The sequence below is a fragment of the Monodelphis domestica genome, chromosome 3 (assembly GCF_027887165.1).
Source record: "Monodelphis domestica isolate mMonDom1 chromosome 3, mMonDom1.pri, whole genome shotgun sequence".
In the NCBI taxonomy this organism is placed as follows: Eukaryota; Metazoa; Chordata; class Mammalia; order Didelphimorphia; family Didelphidae; genus Monodelphis; species Monodelphis domestica.
In genome coordinates this window covers 259,386,666-259,402,876 of record NC_077229.1, presented here as the reverse complement: position 1 = coordinate 259,402,876, position 16,211 = coordinate 259,386,666, and the positions used below count along the sequence as shown (strand labels likewise).

Genomic DNA, 16,211 nt, shown 5'->3' with positions numbered 1-16,211 from the left:
AGAATCACTTTGACAGCTAAATGGAGGATAGATTAGGGTGGGCAGACCAACCAGAGGATATTGTGTTAGCCAAGGCTAATAGCAGTATCATGGAAGAGAAGGTGGCATATGTGAGAGATGTTATAAAGTTAAATTTGGCAGGCATAAAATGTAGATATAGGAAGTGAGAGAGGATGAGGAGTTGAAGATATCCAGGTTGTGAGGGACAATGATGGTACCCTTGACATCAGTTGGGAAGTTTGGAAGGTGGAAGTATTTGAGGGAAAGCATTAAGATATCTAAGGATATCCAATCTGAGATGTCCAAAAGGCAGGCAGAGATGTGAGACTGGAAATCAGAGAGATATGGGCTATATAAGTACATTTGAGAATCATCAGCATAGATAATAATTGAATCCATTGGACTTGATGAGATTACCAAGTAAAATGTATAGAGGGAGAAAAGAAAGAAAAAAAAAAAGGCTTAGATCAGAGCCCAAATAGTTTGACATCAGAAACTGATAAGATTTTATCAGTGAACATGATTTAAATAAGAGGCATTACCATCTGTTATGCTGCTTAACCCTAAGAATGGTGGGATTTTTCAATTTCACTTGAAACTCAGATCTCCCATAGGTTGTCTTCCCAATTAGAATGTGAAATCTTTAAGAAAAGGGACTGTTTTCTATTTCTATCCCTAGTACTTAGTAGTATGAGTTATATATAATAGGTGCTTTAATAATGCTTCATTCCTTTATTCATTCAAATAGGAAAAGTTACCTTTTCTCTAAGTTCCATATCATTTTTTGCTCAGAGATATTTTATTTTCCCAATTACATGTAATAACATTTTCAACATGCTTTCAAAAATTACAAGATCCAAATCCTCTCTGAGTTATACATTTATGCAAAACATATTTCCATATCATATAAAAACAAAACCTCAAAATAAAAATGGAAACAAACTGTTAAAGATAGTATGTTTTGATCTGCATCTGACTCCAACAGTTCTTTCTTTGGAGGTGGAGAGCATTTTTTGTTTTAAATCCATCAGAATTGCCCTGGATCATTACATTGCTGAGAGCAGCTAAGTCTTTCACAATTGATTATCATACAATATTGCCTACTCTTTATAATGTTCTCCTGGTTCCACTATTTTTCTCTGCATAGGTTCATGTAGATCTTTATAGCTTTTTCTGAAATCACCCTGCCTCTCATTTCTTATGGCTCAGTAAGAGTCATGAGAGAGAGAGAGAGAGAGAGAGAGAGAGAGAGAGAGAGAGAGAGAGAGAGAGAGAGAGAGAGAGAGAGAGTGTATAGAGTGGCCAGGACTCCATCGCTACCATAGACCCTTTAAAAGTAACTATTTCCTGTTGGAGTGGATGTGGCAAAATTAAGACACTAATACATTGTTGATAGGGTTGTGAGATCCAAGGATTCTGGAAGGCAATTTGGAACTATGATCAAAGAGCTAAAAAGCTATCCATATCCTTTGCTCCAGTAATACCATTACTGGTCTGTATACCAAAAAGATAATTTAAAAAAGGGGAAAGAAAGGACTTACCTGTACAAAAATATTTATAACAGCTCTTTTTTGTGGTGGCAAAGAATTGGAAATTGAGGGGATATCTAACAATTGAGGAATGTCTGAACAAATTGTGGTATATGTTGATGATGGAATACTATTGTGCTAAAAGGAATAATGAACTGGAGGAATTCCATGGGAACTGGAACAACCTCCAGGAGTTGATGCAGAGTGAAAGGAGCAGAACCAGGAGAACATTGTACACAAAGATTGATACATTATAGGTGGAATTGTGAATTGGTCTGATTATTCTGGAAAACTCTGGAATTCTTGAAGAAAAGTTATGAAATTATTCATTCCCTTTGACCCAAGGAACCCTCTTGTGTTCACAAATCCTGTCAACTCAGTCAATTAGTCAAATAACATTTACTAAGCATCTTTTATATATTGGATACTATGCTTAGCACTAAGAATACAAAGAAAAATAAAGAAGAGTCAAATGAGTAGTGTCACTTTTTTGTGTTAGTAAAGACTTAGAAGTAAAATAGGAGTCCATAGTTTAGAGAAAAGCTGAACAATTTGTGTTATATGAATATAATTGTTCCACTTGCCTTGCCTGGGTCATTATTTCTGGCAGATTCCAGATGTATTTTCTCCAACTTCCTAGTCCCTGATCATCTTTTTGATAACTTAGCTTCCCAAAATCATTCCTAGAAGACTTTATCTGTTTCATCTCTGGAGCTACTGTCCTGATGCTTCATTTAATAGATCCTAATCTTGCTTCTCTTCACATTTCTCTCCAGTTCAAGAATAATGAATAAACAAATGATTCCCTCTTTTGGTAAAAATGTGTCAATCTACTGCTCTGTAGCCTCAATTATCATTCCTGTAACTTTACAAACTAAATTAGTCTTCCTGACTACCATTCCATTTGTTGTCTCCTTCTATTAAAATGTAATCTTTTTGAGGGCAGGGATTATCTTTGTTTTTTTCTATTTGTGTTTTCTGAACAAAGTATTGCTTTATAATAAACACTTAGTAAATTAGTAAATGCTTCTTTATTTTAAAATTCATTTATAAGAAACTATGAGGGCTTTTTTGGGGGGGAGGAAATTTTATTTAATTAATTAATTTAGAATATTTTCCCATGGTTACAAGATTCATGTTCTTTCCCTTCCCTCCCCCCAACACCCTCCTGTATCTGACATGCAATTCCACTGAGTCTTATATGTGTCATTGATTAAGACCTTATTATTGATATTTCCACTAGGGTGATCATTTAGAGTCTACATCCCCAACCGTATTCCTTCGACCCATGTGATAAAGCAGTTGTTTTTCTTCTGTGTTTCTACTCCCACAGTTCTTCCTCTGGATGTGGATAGCATTCTTTCTCATAAGTCCTTCAGAATTGTTCTGGATAATTGCATTGTTTCCAGTAGAGAAGTCCATTACATTCAGTTGTAGCACAGTGTATCAATTCTGTGTACAATGTTCTCCTGGTTCTGCTCCTTTCACTCTGCATCAGTTCTTGGAGTTCCTTCCAGTTCACATGGTTTTCCTCCAGTTCATTATTTCTTTGAGCACAATAGTATTCCATCACCAACATATACCATAATTTGTTCAGCCATTCCCCAATTGAAGGGCATCCCCTCATTTCCCAATTTCTTGCCACCACAAAGAGCGCAGCTATGAATATTCTTGTACATGTCTTTTTCCTTATTATCATTTCTTTGGGGTACAAACCCAGCAGTGCTATGGCTGGATCAAAGGGCAGACAGTCTTTTATGGCCCTTTGGGCATAGTTCCAAATTGCCTATGAAGGCTTTTTTTGATTGAAGGAGAAAATAAAGAGGAACTAGGAAAATAATTTATTCAATGACTACAATGAAGGAAAAGACAAAAAGTAATTGATCTATTAAATGTAATGATCCTTAGAAAACAGATGAGAAAACACAAAGGAAACTAACGGCCAGGAATGTTGTATGGATGCACACTAATCAGAGAATCTTCTTCTGAGATGCTGTCTGAAGTGAGTTACCCTGATTCCTCTGATGTTTGGCAAATAGTCCGGCTTCTTCCTTCCCTTCCAGTCAATACTAGGCTAATCAACCAGAAAGATAGGCTCCCTCAACATCAAATTGGTTCTTGGAATGGATAAGAAGACAATCCTTTACTATTTGGTAAAGGAACTAACCTTTTTCACTGAACCCTCAATATGTCAAATCCCTTTTGGTAGAGCACCATATCATAGGGAATATTATCTTTCTGTTTTTGTTTTTACTGTTGTGTGTTTTTTTAAACCCTTACCTTAGAATCAATACTAAGTATTGGTTCCAAGGCAGAAAAATGGTAAGGGCTATGCAAAAGGACCTAGTGTCTTCAGGCCTGGCTCTCTACCCCTGAGTCACTTAGCTGCTCCTTGTGGTTTCATGATAGACAATTTGACTTAAGTGAGTTAAAGCAGCTCATCTGGAATTACCTGATTTTAAAATATGATTTAGATTGCTGGCTCCAGAGTCATATATACAGATGGAAAAATGGCAGTGATGGTAACTATCTGACTTCCAATTCTCACTAAATGACAAGGTAACTTCTATGCTCATTTCCTCCTGCCTGACTTCTCTCCTCTGTTAATAGTAGAAACTTGTGAAATTACCCAGGCAACTTGTATATAGAAGAGGAAGTAGCATTTCTTCAAGGAGATTAAAGAAAAAATTTTTTAATTGTAGTTAACAACAGGCGATGATAATCTTAAAACACTGCTTTGAAGACCAAAATGACTAATTAAGCTACTGTGGACTGTAGGGTGTTTTTTATTTTTTTCTTTTTTCGTGAAACAGAGATATCTTCCCTGTCCCCAAACTTTCCAAGATGCTACTTGTTTTCTTTTTTGCATTTCCACGTGGGAGAAGGATTTCCTTGGATTCCAAAGAGGCTTTTAAAGTTCATTTCAATAGTGCATAGGGAAACGAGTTCACAGTTGTCTTGCTGCTGCAGGCTACAGTGGGGTGCCTGGTGTAGGGGTGGCGAAACGTGGAGATCGAGCCTTTAGAAAAGAGCTAGTTCCCAGACTCTCACCATGCTCATTTCAGAGATAATACTAGTAAGGCACACACTAGGCTGGCTCGGACTGCGTTGAGAACCTAGAAAGAGGTTCAGCCCCGCTGGGGTTGGGTTAGGTTACCGAGATTTGGGGGAGTGGAGGACACAGAGGCTGCAGGTTTGGAATGCAGTCTTGTTTTCAATTAGGGGTATTCCGTGTAGCAGCCGAGGTGTCTCAGTTTTGGCTGCGAAGCAGATCCCAGAAGGCGTTCCCACAAAACACGCTGGGTTCTGGCTGGTTTCTGAGCTTTCTGAGCTAGTTGGAGTTTAGGGTCCGAGAGGTTGTAGCCCCGAAGCCTCTCAGAGATTAGTACTATAGACATGTGATCGTCGGCGGCTGCTGTGGTGGCTGTGGTGGTGGTGGTGGCGGCGCTGGGGCTGGGGCTGCCCAGAAATAGCAGCAGCTGGTTTCCGTTCCCTGGTTGGCTAAGAGAGAAAGACAGAGACAGAGAGAGAGAAAGAGAGAGAGCGTGAGCCTGACCAGCAGAGAGGAGCCAGCAGCGGCGGCGTTGCCTGCGCGGGACACCCGGGGGACTCCTCCCGGAGGATGCAAGCCCCCTGCCCTGCCTCAGCCCAAATCAGATGATGGCAATACGAGAGCTGAAAGTGTGTCTTCTCGGGGTGAGTTCTGGCGCCTGCGGCTCCTGCCCAGGGAGGCGAGAGAAGCAAAGGAGACCGGCTTTTTCTAGCCGAGAGGGGGCGGCCGTGGACTCGGGACCCCCGCCCCTGTCTTGGAGGGGGGATGTCCTGGCAGGCAGACTTCCCAGGGTACCCCTTTAGCCCCCTGCAAGCCTTGGGGGCCTAGACTCCCTTCTGGCCTTCATTTCCCCTCGCCCCCTCCCACTCCGTCCTCGGCCCACCCTGGGGTCCCCGGACTAAGCGGGCCCAGGGAGCTTTCTTGGCTCGCTGCCTGCTCCTTTTGGCTACTTTCCCTAGACCGGCTTCCTCTGACTGGGCTGGCTTGGAAGTGGAGGGTCTCCTCGGGGATGATACCCCCGTAGCTGTTCTCGGTTTGCCCGCGAGGGTGCCGGGGAGTCCCGTTTCCATCTTTGGAGTGCTCACCCCCGCTTTACCCCTAATCTTGTTAGAGGGGCTTTCTCCATTGCCTTTGATAATTTCCTTCCGCTGAAAGTAATTTAGTTTTCAGAGCACCCTGATATCCTCTTTCACCCTCGTGGGAATGATTTCGTTTATTAATTTATTAACTTTTTTTTAAACCGAGGTTAAGATAGCCATCAAGTTTTTGTTTTTTTTTTAAACTCAGTATTACAGTGGTAGGGAGGGTGGCTAAAGAAAGTATGTGGTTGGTCTGGAAACCTTTTGTGTTGTGGATAAAACAGCAGGCTAAGAAAGTCTTCGTCCAACCCTCCTTTTCCCCCCTCCCTCCCCTACAACTACTACTTCCCTTCTTTCTCAAATCTCTTTTTTCTTAGCATAAAGAAGAACTCTGTTTAAGCTGCCAATGATGGAAAAGCCAGCCGAGTGGCTGGCCTGTGCCATTCACAAGAAGGGCCACTCTGAAAGTTCCAACAGGACATTCACCCAGGGTTGGCTCTAGGGGCTTTTCCGCTTGATTTCACCCCACCTTGGAATCCATATCCCCACCCCACCCTTCCACCTCAAAAATGGTTCTTGAAAAAGTGGTGTCTTGGTGCCTCCTCCCTCCCCCTATCCTTTTCTTGACAAAGTTGCAGCAGTTTTTTGACATCTGTGCACTCCTGCTGGCTGGGTTCAACTAATCTTGCCTACAATTAATCTTGTCTCCAAGAAAACTGCTTCCCCCCCACCAACGTATAGCAGCAAAAGGGAACACTCATTCTTGTTAGCCTCAAAGAAATGTTAACTATGAGCTGTCAGTGGATTTCCAAGAAGTGAATAAGAGGAAATGATCTTTTAAGTCACCATCCACTTTTGTAGGGAGAACATCAGGATGGACTGTGTTTACAAAATTGTAGCACTCTCTGGACTGTGTTTTGAGGAGGATTCAGGAATATTTGGCTAGATTATTTTAGGCCTTACTTTAGCTTCTTCTTCTCCCATTACCTTTTCCACATCCTCAGCAAAAACAACCTCAGCCTCTTTCACCCAACCTTGCAAATAGTTCTATGTTTGCACACTCTGCTAATTTATCTCTGGTGGCTTTTATCAGAGTGCACATTGGTAGGTTCTTTTTTCCTTCTCCTTAGCCTGAGATTCTAATATTGTCCAAACATAAATTCCAGGAATTTCATGTCTCCTTTTGAGGGATCATTTCAGTTTCAGAAAGGCTATCAAGGACCTAGAAGGAATGTGGTACTTTAAGTAGCTGAAAGTATTGGAAGCATACTTAGGTTGTGTTGCTAGGGCTGGCCAGAGGGAAAACTATGAAGTTGGCCAAGTTTGTACCAGTCTGGTTGTTTCCCACTTTCAAGTCTAGACAAAGGATTGTAGAATTTTAGAATAGGAAGATATCTTAGATATAGTTTAAGCCAATCCTTTAATTTTCAGAGAGGGAAATTGAGGCCTCAAGATAAAATGACTTGTATTTAATCAAATAAGTAGTGAAGGAGTCCTCTAGATTTGAAACCAGGTCTTCTGATTTAAATCTAATGCTTTTAAAAAAATATACTAGGTGTCCCTGCCCTTTTAAGGAAGCCTCGAATAAATCTTTTCCCCTCTTTTACATTCACAGAAAACCATTCAAGTATGTTATATACATCATGCTTCTATTTATTCTCCAGAATAAACATCTCCATATATCTTAATTGTTCCTCATATAACATGATTTCCAAACCACTTCTATCTTAGTCACCCCCTTCTAGATAATTTTTTAGGTCAAGGGTTTTTTTAACTTGTCTATGCAGATTCCCAAAGGGGGTGTGTATAGATTTCAGGGGTGTCTATGAACTTAGAAGAAAAATATATTTATTTTTGTTAAATTTTAACTGAAATAGCATTTCTTTCAATTATGAATTTTAAAATTTCATTAATTTGAAGAGTCTATATTTTTAGTTGACTACCAAAGGGATCCGTGATGAACAAAAAAAGTAAAAAAACTCCTGCTTTAGTTAGATAATGTTTCCCTTAAAGTATGTTGCCTAGAATTGTGTACATAGTATTCACAGAATTATAGATCTTTTGGAGGTTAACATTTTTATCTCCCCAAATACCTCTATACATCTTCTATTAATGACTTGAAGACCTAGGTACTATTCTTCTACTTAACTAGTTGTGTGATATTCACTTCATCTATAAAGCGAGGATAATAATATTATTTTGAGAGCCTTTCCAGTATTATAATCCATAATTCTATTACTTGCTAATATGGCTTTTAGTTAATCTGAGAAATTAATTTGTGTAATAGAAAATCTACTTTGATGTCTCCTCATGGTGTGGAGATAATCCCGAGTTCTTGAAGGATATGTCAGAGAAGGGCAAATTTTTGTGAGTTTTATGGTACTGAAAAGGCTGGCTTCTAATGCAATTGAGTTAGCTTTCTATGGACAAACTGAGATGAGGATGGAGACACTCAACTCCAGTATGGTGGCTATTAGATGATAGATTTTTTTGAATCCCAAGAAGCAAAAGAAAAGTTCAAAGTGCCCCTCTCTCAGTCCTACAGTTTCTGTAGTGAAAATGGCAGGGTAATAGGGAGCCAAGGTACTAAGGTTCATATAGTTTACAGACTTTTTCTAAACCTTAAATTAATTAGTGATCCTTTAAATATGAGATCCTCTCTCTAAGACCTCAACCAATAGATTGCTTAAGAAACTGAATTATATCAATATTGATATATTTTTTCTTTAAATGAAACCTGAAGACACAAGGAAGTTGCTGAATGTAAGGATGGTCCACAATCTGTCCTTGTAGAGTCAAATAAAAGAGTTGATTTTGGTATTTTCTCATTCGCAAAGTCAACAAGGAACATCAATTCATAATTCATTTTTGTCCTTTCCCATTCCAGAGCTCATAATAAACATAAGCAAAAAGACTAAGATGAAAAAAAAATGTGGGTTATATGCCAACATTTGTTGCAGAGGATAAGAAGGTATCCAAATCTGATAAAGAATTTTATAAGACCCCCAAAATAAATCATACACTCTGATACTTTGTGGTATCAGTACAAAACTGGGGGGAAGAAAAATGGAAAATATATTGGAAAATCTGATTTCAGATCAGGAAATTAAAGAAAACTATTTTTGACCACTTGGAAGCCCTCATGCCTATTTCTTTGAAAGCTTTCTTGGAGAAGGCAGTCAGGAGTCACTGGATATGGTAAACACCAAATGATATCACAAAGAATGAAATGGCTTATGTCTTAACAGATTGTAAACAACTGGTTACTAAGTTGGGAGTCATCCTAAATTCACTTTCTGGTCACCTACTTGTTAGAACAAAGCTCAAAATCAATACTTAGAAGAAAGTAGACATTAAAATGGTTTAAACAGTTATTTAAATAGGCTCTTACTGATGAAAAATGGAAAACAGATAAAGGGATAGGCTTTGACAGGAACCATCACTATTAAATGATGTGAAGAAATTGCTGCTCTTAGGTTAAAAGAACTTGAAACTACTTTAGCCAGCAAACTCTTTGCCAGGTAGAGATGTAGTAGTTCTAAGGGTAACTCTAGTTTAGAATACAAATTCATTTGCAAAGTTTTTATGTAACTGGATGGTAGAAGATTTTGAGATGCATTGCTTCCAAAAATATCAAGAAATGGTGGAGGAAAAAATGGCTCAGACCCACAGTCTCTGAGGTATCAAAATTATGGGTCACACAAAGAAAGATGGAAAAGATACAAGGTAGGGATAGAGAGGCTATATTATGATCTAACAATAATTATAATAGCTGACATTTATGGAGCACTTTAAGATTTTTATCAATGTTCATTACAGATATTAGTCTCTGTTTTCCTTTTTCTGTTTTGACTTTTGTAACATCAAAATAAACTGAAGAAGGATGAAACTAGCAGGATCAGGAGAACTATTTATTGTAATAACACTGTAAAGACAAACAACTTAAAAAAAAAGACTTACTTTCTATCTTAGAATTGGACTTGGTTAGAATTAAGTCTTGGTTCCAAAGCAAAAGAGTGGTAATGGCTAGACAGTCAGAATTAAGTGACTTGCCCAGGGTCCCATAGCAAGGAAATGTCTGAGGACTATTTGAATTCTTTGAACCCAGGACCTCCATCCACAGAGCCACCTAGTTGCCTCACAAAGGACTTTGAAAGATGTAAGAACTGACAATCAAAACAGTGTCCATCCATTATTCCAAAGGATCAATGAAGTACTATCTATTTTTTGCCAGAAAGATAACAGATTTAGGCACAATGAGATACATACTAATGTGTGTGTTACATACATACATTTGTATACAGTAAATGAGAGAGTTAGTTTTACTTGACTATGCATATTTCTTTTAAAAGAAGTTGACTTTTCTGCCTTCCCTTCCACCCTGCCCCTCCCTTTCCCCCCCCCCCCCCCCCATCACAAAAGAATTGGGTTTGGGAAGGAGAGAAAATAGATTGTGGTTGATTAAGGGAAAAAGCATTTTAAAATAGAGAAGTTAGTGTTACAGGTATGGAAAGTTGCAAGCATTTCCAGATGAAGTTATTATTGTTAATTTTGCTCAATTTTATTTTACTACAAGAGACCTATCTTAGTAAATCTATAAATGTTTGTAATGTAAAAACAAAATACCAATAAAGCTTTTTAAAAAATTTGCAAAGCATTTTATTACAAATCCATAAGATAGATATTATAGATATCCCCCCCCCCCCCCTCCATTTTTCATATAAGAAAACTTGGGCTCAGAAAGGTTAAATGACTTGTCCATTGGCATACCTCTATGAGTGGCAAAGGCAGGATATAAGCCCAGGTCTTCTTGACCTCATATCCAAAATTCTTTACACTGTAGCATGCTGTGCCTCTATAGTATATCTCTATTAAGTTCGCGCAGAAAGAAATAGAAAAGAAATTATAAATTCTGAAAAAGGAGGAAAGAGAGGAAGAGAGTACAATAGTAGGAAACTCAAGAGGGAGGCCCCCTGAACATTGGTTAGAGCCTACCTGTTGGATTTACAGATGGATTGCAATATCTACTGTTGAAGAGATTATCCACTCTGAAGAGATCATAAATTCATTGAAGAAATAAAGAAAAGAGAATTAATGGAGATTTCCAAATGTGTTTTTATGGCCTTTTGGAGACAATGTCTTACCTTGTTACTTGTTGGAGGAATTCTAGTAGAAGGAGTTTCAGGTAGGAGGTGAAGGGCAGTATCTAAGATAATTTTTGTAAGGCGGAGCCTTGTAACACCCTCTTAATCATCCTTTTTTTGTGGCTATCTACTCCCAGATTGGGCAGACCTTAAATATGATAATACCTTTCTACCTTATTTAGACTGAACACAAATTGAATCTGAAGAGATAACAGGAAATGATTGTAATGTAAAGACTAAAAGCATCAAGAAAATGTACTTTAAAAATAAAAAATAAAGAGCTGGACTAAATGGCCTTTGAGTTCTAAATATCTGAACTTGAGAATAGATATCTGGAAAAGGCTTAAAGACTGCAAGACTACAGAATGGTGCTCAACAAATATTTGTGCTCAGTCTAAATAAATAAAGCCCACAAACAATTAAGCAAAACATCCCAAAGGAAGACAGATTACTTCTCTCTTTTCTCTCTGCTTTACCTCTCTGCCATGAGAAAGAAGGTATGTTTCATTTTCTTTTCTCTGGAAATTTCAGTGGTTTTTCCATAATTCATAATTCAATTTCCTTTTTAGTGATAGTTTAATTCACATTATTATAGTCATTGTGCATTTTTTTTGGTTCTACTTATTTTGCTCTGCATTGATTCATATCTAATACCCATTCCTCCCACCCTTCCTTCCATACTTATAATACTTTTCTCACATATTCCTACCATGAGAATGAGTAAATTCTACTCTCTTCTTCTTCCTTGATACTATAGCATCTTCCTGTTTCCCATTTTCAACCTCCTACTTTAGACTTCCTCCAATTTCTCCTCTTTAGAATCTTGAAACAAAATCATTTCTCCTTCAGGACTTCTTTTTCTTCCCCTTAATTTTTTCAATGCACTTAACAACACTGAAGTTCTGAAAAAACTTATATTAGAATGTTAGCACTCATTATTTTTTAGTTTAGTTTAGTTTAGTTTCAATTACTCAAATAAGTTTATCTTTTAAGATTTTCAGGATTTTTGTGTTTGTATTTATAATTGTTACCCAGCTCTGGTCTTTTCATCAGGAGTGCTTGAAAGTTGTCTTCCATTAAAGACTTTTTTTTCCGCCAAGGTAGGATTATGCTTGACTTTGTAGGATTAATTAATCTGATTGTAAATCTATATCTTTTGCCTTTTTAATTGCCTAATATTATAGTAGAAGCTTCTAGGGTTTGTGGGCTACTTACAATAGTCTCGGTACTTGAACTGCTTCCATTGAGCTACTTGCAGTATTTTTTGTTTGACATGAATACTGTCAAATTTGACCATCCTAGTACTTTTCCTTTTGGGAATCCTTGATGGATTCTACCTATTTTTATTTTGCCCTTTTGTTTGAACAGATCTAGTCAGTTATCACTGATGATTTTCTGACCTATAATAATACACAGGCTATTTTTAAAATAACTTTTTAGAGAGTCTAATGATTCTTATATTATTTCTTCTTGATCTCTTTTCTAAGTCATTTGGTTTTTTATATCATATATTTCACATTTTCAACTATTTTTTAGTCTTTTGATTTTGTTCTAATATTTCATGCAGTTTCATGAGACATGACAGTTTGAATTATTCTGGTTTTCTGTGGGTTGCCATTCCTTGAATAGTTTGCCATCTTCTCTTCTAAATTGTTTATTTTTCTTCCAATTCTTTCCTCAAGCACTTTTTTCCTTTTCTTTTTCTTTTTTCTTTTTTAGATTTTGCTTCATTTTTTCCTTGGTATTTTCATACTGTTTTTGTGGAAAGTCCATTAAAATTTTTTGAATTCATGTAATTGTTATGAAGTTACTGTTTCCTTTGGGGATCTTAAGATTTGCAATTATTTTTTATATTAATTGGTGTTTTCTTTAACTTGTTTATCTCTTCAGCTTTAGTTCCTAAATTGGGACTTTGTGCCAGTCATACTCTCTCTTGCTTTGATTTTGTTTTTGATGGTGGTAGTGATATTAGGTGGGGAATTCCAGCCTTACTTGGTTTCACCATCAGTCATCTTGGTTCCTGCATTGACTTCTACTTCCCAACATTAACCCCAGCTAAATCTTTGAGGTTCAAAGTACTAGACCTTTGGTGTCCTTTCTAGATTTTCAGGACAGAGTATTAGGGATATCAGCATCCCTGGGACTAGAGTGACTTGGTTTGAGTCCTGCTTCCCTATATTCTGCTTTTCACTGCAAGTTGCTGCCACTTCTAAGTTCTCTAACCCTAAGACTTTTTGACATCCCTGGACTTTTCCAGGGGAGACCTCTATTCTTTTTTTCCCATTTGAATTAGTTTATTTAGTCAATTTAGAACATTATTCCTTGGTTACAATAATCACATTATTTCCCTTCATTCCCTCCCCCAACCCTTCCTGTAACCAACATGCAATTCCACTGGGTTTTACATGTGTCATTGATCAAGACCTATTTCTATATTATTGATATTTGCACTAGGATATTCATTTAGAGTCTACATCCCCAATCATATTCCTTCAACCCATGTATTCAAGCAGTTGTTTTTCTTCGGTGTTTTTACTCCCACAGTTTTTCCTCTGAATGTGGATAGTGGTTTTTCTCATGGATTCCTCCAAGTTGTTCAGGATCACTGCATTGCCACTAATGGAGAAGTCCTTTACATTTGATTGTACCACAGTGTATCAGTCTCTGTGTACAATGTTTTCCTGGTTCTGCTCCTTTCCCTCTGTATCAATTCCTGGAGGTTGTTTCAGTCCCCATGGAATTCCTCCACTTTATTATTCCTTTGAGCACAATAGTATTCCATCACCAACATATACCACAATTTGTTCAACCATTTCCCAATTGAAGGGCATCCCCTCATTTTCCAGTTTTGCCACCACAAAGAGCGCAGCTATGAATATTCTTGTACAAGTCTTTTTCCTTATTATCTCTTTGGGGTACAAACCCAGCAGTGCTATGGCTGTATCAAAGGGCAGACAGTCTTTTATGGCCCTTTGGGCATAGTTCCAAATTGTCCTCCAGAATGGTTGGATCAATTCACAACACCAGCAATGCATTAATGTCCAGACTTTGCCACACCCCTTCCAACATTCATTACTTTCCTCTGCTGTCATGTTAGCCAATCTGCCTCAGAGTGGTTTTGATTTGCATTTCTATGATTATAAGAGATTGAAAACACTTTTTCATGTGCTTATTAATGTTTTGATGTTGTTAACTGAAAATTGCCTATTCATGTCCCTTGCCCATTTATCAATTGGAGAATGGCTTGGTTTTTTGTGGTTTAGCTCTTTATAAATTTGAATAATTAGACCTTTGTCAGAGGTTTTTGTAATGAAGATTATTTCCCAATTTGTTGCTTCCCTTCTAATTTTGGATGCATTTGTTTTGTTTGTATAAAAACTTTTAGATTTGATGTAATATAAATTATTGATTTTACATTTTGTGATTTTTTTTTCTAGCTCTTGCTTGGTTTTAAAGTCTTTCGTTTCCCAAAGATCTGACAAGTATACTATTCTGTGTTGGCCTAATTTGCTTATAGTTTCCTTCTTTATATTTAGGTCATTCACCCATTCTGTGTTTATCTTGGTGGAGACCTCTATTCTTGCAGCTATACAGTTAGGTGGCCTAGTGAATAGGGTATTAGGCACAAAGATCTGAGTTCAAATGTTACCTCAGTGCTGACTTAGCTATGTGATCCTAGGTAAATCACTTAACTTCTGTCTTAATTTCCTAAAATGTAAAATGGGGATTAATTATAGCATCTACCTCCTAGGTTTGACTGGAAGGTCAAATGAAAGATTATTTTAAGAGTGCTTAACACAATGCCTGACATATAGTAAGCACTATTGAAAATGTTTATTCCCTTCTTCTCCTATTCATAGTTCCTGGCAGATAGTAGGTATTTAACAAATACTTGTTTCCTTCTTTCCTTATTCTTGCCTCAAGACAGAGTTTTGCCACCTTCTTCTCTGACCAGTCTTTGGTTGAACTGAAAGATTATCCTCTATTGTTTGTTAGCAGCCCCTTTTCCTAATACCTTTGGGATTTTGACTGATCTGTCATTCTCCTGTAGAAGCTATTAGTTTCTCATTTTGATTCTTGATCATTATGTTATCTGGTAGACCTTAGGGTTTTGTTGGAATATTTGGAATCTGGATTGTCTACCTCCTATTCAGGTGATCATCTTCCATTTTAATCACTTTCCTTGAATCATTCCAAACTGAAGTCCAATACTAACTCATTTTTTACAGCTAAAGAAGGAGAAGCTGAGAGAAATTGATCCACTTTAGCTCAGAGAACTTGGCCAGGGTCATATTGGTATTAAGTGGCATAGCCAGGATTAGAACCTAATTCCTACTGCAAATCCAGGGCACTTTCTTTTTCTATTTTTTAAAATTCCTTATTTTCTGCCTTAGAACCAATTACATAGTGGTTCTAAGGTGGAAGAGTGGTAAGAGGTAGGCAATGGGGGTTAAATGACTTGCCCAGGATCACACAACTAGGAAGTGTCTGAGACCAGAGTTTAATCTAGGACCTCCCATCCTGGCTCTTAATCCACTGAGACACCCAGCTTCCCCCACCTTCTGTTTTAATATCAATTCCAAGTCAAAGGAGGGGCAAGGGCTAGGGAATTGGAGTTAAGTGACATAGCTAGAAAGTATCTGAAGCCAGATATTAATCCAGGTCTTTCCAATTTCAGGTCTGGCACTCTATCTACTATGCTCTCTAGCTGCTTCTTCCAGTGTACATTCCATTATACCATGTCCCCTTCAATAGCCTTATCTTCTACTTAGTCTATATGTCAATAATCTCTAAACCTATGCCCTTTAATCTATATCTCTTTCCCAATAAGCCTTTCTTTGGAATTTGGTTATAACATTGCTGGGAATTTTCATTTTGAAATCTCTTTCAGGGGGATGATTGGTGGATTCTTTCAATTTTTATTTTGCCCTCTAGTCCTAGGAGTTTGGGCAGTTTTCCTTAATAATGTTTTGAAATAGGAATTCTAGTTTGTTTGTTTTTTATCATGGTTTTCAGGTAATCCAATAATTATCAGATTATGGATCCCCAATAAATTTTCCAAGTGAGTATATTTTGCAATGAAATATTTCAAATCTTTTTTTTCATCCTTTGGATTTGATTGTATTGCTTCTTGATATCTCATGGAGTCATTAGCTCGCTCTTTACCAGTTCTAATTTTTAAGGAAATTTTTCTTCAGCGCACTTTTGTATCTCCTTTTCCATTTGGCCAATTCTACTTTTTAAGGAGTTTTTTTAATCAGCAAATTTTTGTACATCTTTTCCCACTTTTTTGTGGTTTCTTTACAAAGTGGTTGACTCTTATGATTTTCTTGCATCATTTTCATTTAGTTTCTTTTTCTTTTTTAAACCCTTACCTACCTTCCATCTTGGAATCTATGTATTGGTT

General features: G+C 37.4%; 1 protein-coding gene across 2 annotated transcripts in view; it reads left to right on the top strand.

Moving 5' to 3' along the window:
• RAB31 (RAB31, member RAS oncogene family) overlaps window positions 1-16,211 on the top strand; it is a 261,556-nt gene that overhangs the window by 70,293 nt on the left and 175,052 nt on the right. Inside the window, exon 1 of one of the 2 annotated variants that reach the window (XM_007487713.3) lies at window positions 4,317-5,225. The exons of the other annotated variant lie outside the window; for it this stretch is intronic. Within the exon in view, the coding sequence (XP_007487775.1) occupies window positions 5,187-5,225 (39 nt within the window). The 5' untranslated portion in view covers window positions 4,317-5,186. Of the gene's footprint in view, window positions 1-4,316; window positions 5,226-16,211 lie in introns of those variants that run through there. 2 annotated transcript variants of the gene reach the window in all.